Source organism: Diabrotica undecimpunctata, unplaced genomic scaffold (genome assembly GCF_040954645.1).
Source record: "Diabrotica undecimpunctata isolate CICGRU unplaced genomic scaffold, icDiaUnde3 ctg00002731.1, whole genome shotgun sequence".
Lineage (NCBI taxonomy): Eukaryota > Metazoa > Arthropoda > Insecta > Coleoptera > Chrysomelidae > Diabrotica > Diabrotica undecimpunctata.
Genome location: NW_027313936.1, coordinates 1 through 10684, shown reverse-complemented (window position 1 = coordinate 10684; position 10684 = coordinate 1). Strand labels below are relative to the sequence as shown.

The 10684-nt window shown below is 33.8% G+C and overlaps 1 protein-coding gene across 1 annotated transcript; it reads left to right on the top strand.

Annotated features, from left to right (window-relative positions):
- The first annotated feature begins 528 nt into the window (after positions 1–528).
- On the top strand, positions 529–9284 carry LOC140432070 (uncharacterized). Its single transcript, XM_072519914.1, has 3 exons — positions 529–689; positions 7068–7194; positions 9070–9284. The coding sequence occupies exons 1-3, from the start codon at positions 599–601 to the stop codon at positions 9191–9193; spliced, it is 342 nt and encodes a 113-aa protein (XP_072376015.1). The 5' UTR covers positions 529–598; the 3' UTR covers positions 9194–9284.
- The last annotated feature ends 1400 nt before the right edge of the window (positions 9285–10684 follow it).

Sequence of the window (10684 nt, the reverse complement as noted above, 5' to 3'; positions counted from 1 at the left end):
TTTTAACTTGCAGTATGTTTTTGATAAAGGGTTAAATGAACTCTAGAGCTCAGGCAAACTTTAAAGGGTGTTTCTTAAGGGCCAATCGATAACTACAAACCCGAGATATTATATATATATATATATATATATATATATATATATATATATATATATATATATATATATATATATCTTTTTATATATATTGTGATGTTTTGGGCAACCTTTCTAAGATGTTCCTTTTCAATTTGTTTAATATATTATATTATATGCGAATACATTATTGTCCATGCACGTTCTCCCACGTGCTTTACCTATCAGAATCTCGTCCATAACCTGTAGGCGTTTATGGATTATTTTACCATATTTTTTGGCATATATTTGATTCTACTACCTAACAAAAGATAATCAATTGTTTTAAAAACAAAGATAAAACCCATCGCAATAAAATGATAACGTTATTAGTTTTTTTAATTAAATGATGAAATTTTAATCAAATAATACGATAATAGGAAAAATAAGATATGATTCAGGAAATGCCATATAAACAATTTTGAATCATATCTGGTACACTAGTTAGGGCATTACCTGGGAAGATACCACGTCCATATTTACGATGAAGGCTTACTCGATTCTACTGATTGTGGCAATTACAGTTTTTAACATTGAAGCTTGGACAGGAATAATACCTTCTGATCCTGGTACAGGTACGCTGACTTTAATAATAAGCTTTTATGCACGATAAGAATGTCATATTTGTTACCACAATTTGTATCATTTTTTAAAAAATTTCTTATTGCTAATGACAAACTTTGTTATTGTACATTGTACATCACGATTTTATCCTTATTTATTTGTCTTATTCATTCTGAAAAAAGCACATAGAGAAAATGAAGAACATAATAGGAATATGTGCACCGGAAGATTGTAAACCAGCAAATATAGGAAAGAACTTTATGGAAACCTACAAATAATATTAGGAAAATAAGTTAAGAAGAATCAACTAGCTATATAGGATCCTTAAAAAGTAACAAGAACACTTTAGTACGCTACTTAATAGATAAAATAGAGATGTAGAACTTGAGTACTGTTCAATCACAAATTACACTCCCTAACTTATAATCTCACATTAATCTTAACTTCCTAATTTTACCTACATAATTTTAAGTGATATTTATACTTATACTGAATTACGAGCTTGTTTACCTTCCGGAAAAAACTAGATAATTTGATAAATTCATAACAATAATTTCATAATGCGAATATTATATTTATGTAAGCAGCTCGGTTCAAGTCGTTTGTCTTTTTGATGAATTGTTTTTTTTATATTGCGAGCTTATAAATTGGAGTACAACTGGTTTGTGTTCATACCTCAGTCAAGCTCAGTCAAGTACGTTTACTCATTTTTGAAGTTACGTTGAGAGTAGCTGTTTTGAGCTATCAATAAATCATTTACAACACAAGAACATACACAAGGTAACCTGGACCTCTCCTGATGGAAGAACAACGAGTCAGATTGATCACATCTTAATAGATTCAAGGCATGGAACAGACGTAATAAACTGCAGAAGTTATAGAGGCGAAACATAGACTCAGATCATTGTCTAGTGATCTCAAAAGAAAAAAAATGACACAAAAAAATGGAATGTGCAAAAGTTGAGAGATGCGACAATTGCAGAACGGTACTCGCAAAACATCAATAACAGGCTAAGGAATCAAAATGTAAATGAAGAAGGCCAGACAGATATAGACTCCCACTGGACCAGAATAAAGAAAGACATTGAAGCAGCAGCAAAAGATTAGGAACAGAAATTTGTCTCCGTAAAATCATCATTGGTTTGGCGATGATTGCAAGAATGCAACAAAAGAAAAAAAAAAAAGGTCTACAGAAAAATGCTTACCCAACGAACTAGAACAACTGTAGAGAATTACCAGATAAAGAGAAGAGATCAGAAGAGAAGAGGATACACAAAAGAAAAGAAAACCGAAATCACCTAAATAAGGAACTTAAATATATAGAAAACCTCAACAGGGAGAAAGAATTCAAAGGCATACCATCAACAAAAAAGAATTCAAGGCAACCACAAGACAATGCAGAAGTCAGAATGGCGACCTATTAACTACAAGGAAAGATGTATTGAACAGATGGGTGGAATACTTCCAGGCACTTAATATAGAGGAAGAAGAAAACCTGAAAGACGAAAGAGATGAGGTAAGGGAAACAGACGAGAGGGAAGAGGAACCACCAACGATTCTTGAAGTTAAAGATGCAGTTAAAAAAATCAGCCAGAAACCAATCACCCGGAATAAATAATCTCCCAGCTGAACTAAGTATATAAAGAAGGTGGCCATGATACCATAATGAGATTACAGCAGCTTATAAAAGAAATATGGACATAGAAATCTCTTCCCAATGATTGGAATATTTTGCACTATACACAAAAAAGGAGATATCTTTGAATGCTCTAACCACAGAGGAATTACGCTTCTACATGCAGCGTATAAAATATTTTCCACAGTACTATGTCACCGTATGGCACCATATGCAGAACGGATAGTAGGAAAATACCAGGCTGGTTTCAGAGGTGGTAAATCGACAATTCATCAGATCGCAACCCTTAAACAAATTTTGGAAAAAACACTGGAATATGGCATTGATACTCATCACATATTTATAGACTATAAGCAGCCTACGTCTCTGTGAATAGAAGAGAAATGTTCAAAGCAATTAAAGAGGAATAGCAAATCAGTTACAGGTAAATTTAACAAAACTAACCCTAGAAAAAGTTGAATGTAAAGTACGAATTCAGAAGGAATTGTCTGAATCTTTTAAAACAAATAACGGGCTGCGACAAAGAGACCCCTCTCTCCTGTATACTGTTCAATGGCTGTCGAAAAAGTAATACGTATGTCACAAATCACAACCATTGGTTCGATATATAATAAATCAGCGCAAATCCTGCTAATGATAGCAATATTGTTGGGAGAACGGAAAACATTGTACGAGAGGCGTATGTAGCATTAAAAGGATCAGCTACAAAAATGGGTTTAATAATAAACACCAACAAAACAAAGTATATGAAAATAAGCAAGCAATCACAAATCCTACAACCACTTGTTATAAAAAAACGACGTCATCAAAGCAGTGAACAAATTTGTATACCTGGGAGAGCTCCTTAACACTGAAAATCGGAGCACACTAGTTCGCTTCACCAAGGTCAAAAAACCCTCTTAATTACATACTAATTCGCTCCGAAAACCACAACCTTGTTCGTTCCCGTGGTCAAGCGGATTAAGTCTATTAAGTTCTAGGCAAATTAACACCAGGAAAATAGGTACTGCGGCTTTTGTATTTTATATTAGAAATTATATCAAATATTGGTAGTTACATATTTACATAAATACAGTGATAAGCGCGCTAATAACCGGCAAAATAACGCAAACGATGGAAAACATATGAAGTTGTAAGATAAAAGAGATGAAACTAGTAGAGATGAGAAATTTAGCGATAGAAACCTATAAATTTACATTCTATTCACTTTTTCCCACCTTTAGACGTATCAGAGGAGGATGTCAACTAAAACTGTCACTGTCACAGCGGTAGTTTCTAAACTCTTACGTCTAAAGGTGGAAAACAATAAATGAAATGTAAATTTATAGGTTCTTTCGCTAAATTTACCATCTCCGTGTTTAACCGTGAACTATAAATAGTTGAATAAAAAATTTAGTGCAGTATTTAAAAATTCCATCAACATAAATTGTTTCTAATTTACATAAAAATGTTAAGTAACAAATTTTTTTACCGGATCATTTTTCAATAAAAATTGTTCTTTTTGGTTGGTTGTCACTTCCACGGAGTTTAACGAGTCATTTACTTCCTGCGCGCACTTCGGAATTTTCGGAATAACTTGTTTTCTGCCATTATAAATATTTTTTCTAATCAAATGTACATATTCCGCAGTAAGACTTTTAGTGCCTGTTTGTTTAATTTCGCTGTATATCAACTTCCATGGTTTTTCACACAAATCATCCATTGCCTTCCGCTTAACACTATTACTTAATTTTTGCCAGTTTAACACTGTTTTTGATAAACTTTCATGGGTATGGTTATGACTACTTTCGAGTACACTGTTACAAATATTTAAAGTTTTAACAGATGCTTTGCAACTTCTTTCTACACACTGCCAACGTTTGATGTTTTTAGCCAGCATTTTATGGAAGTTATACTTGTAATTGTCAATAACTAATATTGACTTGCCCTTTTCACTTAATGTGATTCAGATTTCTCCATCATGAACTAACTATAACGATATTCAAACTGGAACTAAAGTAATAATGTTAAGATTCGCACCACCCGTATTTCTTATCATAAAATTTCAGGTAGACTACTAATTACCAATCTTTTCAAAGAAATATATCAATTGCAACTTCTGATACGGAAAAACCCAATCAAATATTGAACAAGGGAATATCAGCTCTAAAATCAGAATACTTTAGTGATATTATCGTTACAATTTTAATATTTTTTTAAGTAAGAAGTAGTGTTATATAGTAGCATGGTTTAAAAAAGACTCATTCTTTTTTAAATAATGATGGTAGTGTTTTATTAATAGGTAAATACAAAGTTTGAGAAGACATTATTCAAATATCTTTTCTAAGAAATATATGGCCGGAGCGAATTTACCTATGCCCCTTTTGTGTGGGGTATTAAAATCTGACTGCGGAAGCGAACTAGTATACACCGCTGAAAATAATACTACCGCAGAGATAAACCGCAGAATTTGCAAGGCCAACAGATGCTATTTTGGGCTCAATCTCCTCCATAAATCCACAATTATATCAAGAAATACAAAAATAAAACTCTTCTTCTTCTTAACATGCCATACACCAAAGTGCGTAGGCGACTATCTCATTACTAGAATTCTGTTCTTGGCGGCGTGACACAGCTCGCCTGTATTGTGTATTCCTGTCCATTCTTTAATATTCCTTAACCAGGATAATTGTTTGCGGCCGGCTCCTCTCCTACCTTCGATCTTCCCTTGTAGGATTAACTGTGGTATTTCATATTTTGCTCCTCTCAATATGTGCCCAAGGTAACCAATCTTGCGTTTTTTAATTAATTCAAAGAGTTCTCTTTCCACGCCGGCTCTCTTAAGGACGTCATCGTTTCGAACTCTATCCACCCAAGGTACGCGCATCATTCTTCTCAATGACCACATTTCAAATGCTTCAAGTTTGTTGATAGATGTTTTTTTCAAAGTCCACGTTTCCATGCCATAAAGCAAGATGGACCATATGTAGCACTTGACCATTCTGTAGCGTATTTCGAAATTTAGGTTTTGATTACATAGGAGCGGTCTGAATTTCACAAAAGCTTGTCTTGCCATTTGTATTCGGGTTTTTATCTCTTGTTGTGGATCCGATTGGTCATTGATTGTGGTGCCAAGGTATTTAAAAGTTTTCACGCGTTTTATGCGATCGTCACCTATGCATATTATCGGGTTTTCTGGAGGGTTTCTGCTAATGACCATATATTTCGTTTTCAAAATGTTGATTTTGAAGCCATATGTTTTACCTGTGCTATTCACCATATCAAGTAATAACTGCTGATCTTCAAAATTATCAGTTATAATCACTGTCTCGTCCGCATAGCGTAGGTTGCTAATTGGTATGCCGTTCACCTTAATGCCTAATTCCGTGTCTTCTAATGCTTCCGCAAATATATTTTCAACATATAAATTAAAAAGCATCGGAGAGAGTATGCAGCCTTGGCGGACACCTTTCCGGATTTCAAATTCATCCGTATATTGGTCTTGATCAATCCTCACCTTTGCCATTTGGTTCCATTATAGATTCTGAATAATTCTGATCTCCTTCTGGTCCATGTTGGCCCTATGTAGTAGTTCCATCATGATATCATGTTTAACATTGTCAAATGCCTTCTCGTAGTCGATGAAGGTGAGGTAGACATCTTTTCGTTGATCTAAACAGTTTTGTATTAAGGTGTTCAAACATAAAATTGCCTCTCTTGTTCCTAGTCCTCCCTTAAAACCGAATTGTGTTGACCCGCTAAGTTCTTCTAGTATCTTGTACATTCTTGAGTGTAATATCCTAAGGAAGAGTTTCAGCAAGTGACTCATTAAACTGATTAAGCGGTGTTCATTGCATTTTGTGGCATTAGCTGTTTTTGGGATCATCACAAAGGATGACTGCAGCCATTCTCGCGGAATGTAACCAGTATCATAAATTCTATTGAACAGCTTTACCAAGATTTCGATATTCTCCTCGTCTAGTAGTTTTATTGCTTCTATATTAATTTCATCTGGACCTGTTGCTTTATGCATCTTTGTGGTTCTAACTGCATATTCTATTTCACTTCGCATTATTGATGGCCCTGATAAGTTTTCGGAAGGAAGTTTGCGCGTTGGTTGTGTTGGTCTTTCCTCATTAAAATAAAACTCTACAAAACATTAATACGCCCAGTCCTAACATATGGTTCAGAGACCTGGAAAAATGAAAACATGTTAGGATGTTTCGAAAAAAAAGTACTAATGCGAATTTATGGAGCAGTGAGTGACAATGGAGTGTGGAGAAGACGATACAACTTCGAACTTTATAGAATATACCAGGAACCTGATATCGTAAAACAATGTCCCAGCAAGAAAAACGCTCCTTGATAGACCCATTGGTCAGAGAAGAAGAGGAAGAGCCAGAACAAGGTTCCTGAATAACATCGATGAAGACATGAGAAATATGGGAATACGTGCTTGGCGATGGATAGGGATGACTGGAGAGAAATTCTTGAGGAGGCTAAGACCCACGCAGGTTAAAGCCAGAATGATGATGATAAATCATTTACTCTACAACATTCGACTTATTCGAATTATTTCACATCGTCGATCGAGAAGTCCGGACAGAGAGCATTCGTATAATACCGTAATATTTATTTATTGTAAATGTGGATATTGATAGTGCAATTAAAAATACACGTGATGATTGTTTATTTGCCACGAGAGCTTTAATTTTTTACTAAAGTCGAGAAAACAACCTTAAATTTGCAAATAAACCTATGTTCCGCTTTTTAGAGCATCTTGGTTACTGCTACACAACCCTGCACGATATAGGTTCCATGCATTATGGCGAAGAAAAACAACAAAAAGGACAATGTGTTCGATTAATTTGTTCAGATGATAGAAGGATACAGCAAGCGGGGTAAGATATTTTAAGCTATTTTTAATTATTTACATAAATTATATTCAATTACAATGTGTATGGAAATAAAAGTGTATACAAATGTATACTAAAGCTACATATATGGAATACGTCTTTAATTAAGGTTAGTAAAGTTACTAAATTTAATATAATAATGCGCTGCAGAGATTTCGATGTCTAAGAACAAAAGTGTTTGTTTAGAGTATTGTTTGGCGCTGAATCCAAATCCGTTGAGATTTTTTCCTATTACGTACGTTTTTTTCTTGCTACACAGATTGTATAAAAATAGAGATTACATTTAGAAATGTGACCGAAGGTTTTATCATCTGGTAATGAAATTGCTGTGACTTGTTCATACATGTAAATGTTAATGGGTGTAAAAAGTAATTATTTCTAAGTATCGATAAAGTACCTAATTGACGGCAAAGTTTATCTGTATACATTTGGCAACCCTGCTAATTATGGCGGGAAGTATTAGCCAACTGATGATAAGCTTAGTTGAGATTGACGATACCGAAAGCACGTCAGTTTCAATCCTACTTTCGTTTTGTATGAACAGATAAATATTTTTTTATTATTTGTTCTAAAATGAATCAATCTCGGAGATCTTGTGTGAATAGCCTATAATGTGTTATATTTGTAGCTGTAAAACAGAGACACAACATATAACCAAATTTGTAGAAAATGGGTACTTTCATATTTTGGTGTAACAGTTTTGGCGATCAAGATAAGACATGGGTCCCTCATAATGTTTGTCGAACTTGTGAGGAAGCATTGCGGCTATTTTTACCAGATAAAAAAAGCTATTGTAGGCGGTATGTCTGAATTGTGACTATAAATGAATCAGATAAAATTAAATTATTAGAAGAATTTTTCACCAAGTAACAAAAAACAAAATTTGTTTAATTTATTAATTTTTGTATTTTGAGAAATATCTCCGAAGTGGAAATTGAAACGTCAATAAACTTATTTTAAACTTCAATTGTGGCTCATTCTCATTAAAATAGTAATTACTTTAAGATGTCACAAGAAAATAGCTTCAGAACAAAATAAAATATAATAAAATATAACAAATTAAAAACCATCGTTTCGTACTTAGACGATAAGAAAGCTTTGCTTTCCCTCCTCGGGAAAGGTTTTTTTTATTGTTTTTAACAATTTCTTTGGTTAAGTTCGCTCGATATGAATCTCAAAATAAATTTAACTTTAATTTCGAATTAAATGTAGGTCAACAATTTAAATACACATTGGCACGTAATGCCACATTACCATCATTAAAGGTATTTTCTTTTATTTAAGAAAGACGTACTGATTTAAAGTCAAAATTTCTTTGATTGTCTAGGTAGTTTATCAGTTAATTTGGTGATAGTAATATTCAGAATAATGGATAATTTAACTTAAAAGAATAGACTCAGCTAAATATTGTGTTCTTCGACTTCTATACCTTTATTAATTCTTTGGATGAACAACTTTCGGGCGTTAAAAAACCTATTATTCTGTCCCCTTATAAAATTAGCAGCTTTCTTCAGAGTTCGCCTCGTAAAGTTATTTTATTGGCATAAACTAAGGACTTCATATGTCCGCAAAAATACAAATCAAGCAGAATATACTCAGGATTCTTGGTGGTCATACAAAATCACTTCCTCTGGAAATCCATCGTTGGGGAAATGTGTCATTTAGATTATTTTTAACAGCTATTGGAAACTGAGCATAAACATTGGTCTTCGTTCATCCTGTGACAATTATCCAAAATATCTCTAAAAGTATTTTGCAAAAAAGTTTAAAGTTCTGTATATGTTGAGAGTTTGTACGAGATTCTATTTTAAATTGACACGAAAGTTTCATATAGTAATAACTGTTACTTTTTTATTTTAGGTGTGGTGCTGCATTAACTGAACCTCCCTGCACAATATTGCCACAAGATTTATCTAAGCCTTATCCCAAATGTTGCCCACGAGTAACCTGCCCACCACAACCTGTTGCGTTTCTCTATAAGTGAAACCATTTCGAAGGAAATTGAAGGATTTGTAAATAAATTAAAAATTTAAATATATTTCCTATATTGCCATTAAAAATTTTAAAGTTTAAAATTGTGTGGTTTCACTATACTCTGACAATTTTTTGAGAGTGTCATTCATTGGTAAGGAATAACTATAAAAGTGTCAACTGTTGCGAAGTTTCACTATTCCAGCAGCGTCGATATTCCATTATTTTTTTAGAATTATTCTATTATTTTATTAGAAATAAAGTCCATCGTGATGTCTCCGTACGCGACTTTGTCGTTCTGTGAATTTCGTAATTACACACTTGCCTTGCCTTACTATTGTGGGAATATAGGTAGGTACGTGCCTTCTTACGATTAAAGCTTTTACTTGAAACAACGGTATTAACAAGGTACTGAAAACAATGAAAACAAATATTCCTGAAAATTATACACTCTAGAGTACACAGAAAACTGGAAATGGACATCAATAATACCCAGTTTGGATTCCGAAATGGACTTGGAACAAGAGAGGCGTTGTTTGCACTGAACGTTCTGTCTCAAAGATGTCTTGACATAAATCAAGATGTATGCATGTGTTTCATAGATTACAACAAGGCCTTTGATAAAGTGCGGCATGATTACCTATCCTGACAGAAAAGAATTTAGATAAACGAGACATCCGACTAATAGCAAATATGTACTACAATCAGAAAGCAGTAGTAGGAGTAGAGAATAATACCACTGAAGAAATTGAAATAAAGCGACGTGTGAGACAAGGGTGTATACTGTCACCAACCCTGTTTAATCTCTATTCCGAAGACGTAATGAATAGAACACTCTCTGAGCAATCCGAAGGTATTAAAATAAATGGTGTTAGATTAAACAATCTGAGATTTGTCGACGACACCGTTCTGATCGCAGAAACACTTGAAGAGCTACAGATATTGGTCAATAAGATAGCAGACTGCAGCGAAGAATATAGACTATCTTTGAACATAAGGAAAACTAAATTTATGGTAATATCGAAATCAACACAAAAAGTCCAAAATTTATATTTACACAATGAAATTATCGATCGAGTTAGCAAATACAAATATTTAGGCACTTTTATAAATGAAGACAACGATAGCTCAGCAGAAATCAAAATAAGATAGAAAAAGTCAGATCCATATTCACTAAAATGAAGAGAGTGTTCTGCGGAAGAGATTTGAGCCTTGAAATGAAACTTCGCCTGATGAGATCTTACGTACTTTCTGTGTTGTTCTACGGAATGGAGTCATGGACGTTGAAAAAGATTGATACCAAAAAATTAGAGGCATCTGAACTGTGGATGTATCGCAGAATCCTGAGAATATCATGGACCGAGAGAGTCACAAATGTCGAGGTCTTGAGAAGAATGAATAAAGAAAAGGGAGTCATATTTACGATCAAAAAACGAAAACTGCAATAATTGGGACACATTACAAGAGGCGAAAGATATGAACTGCTTCGAATAATTATGCAAGG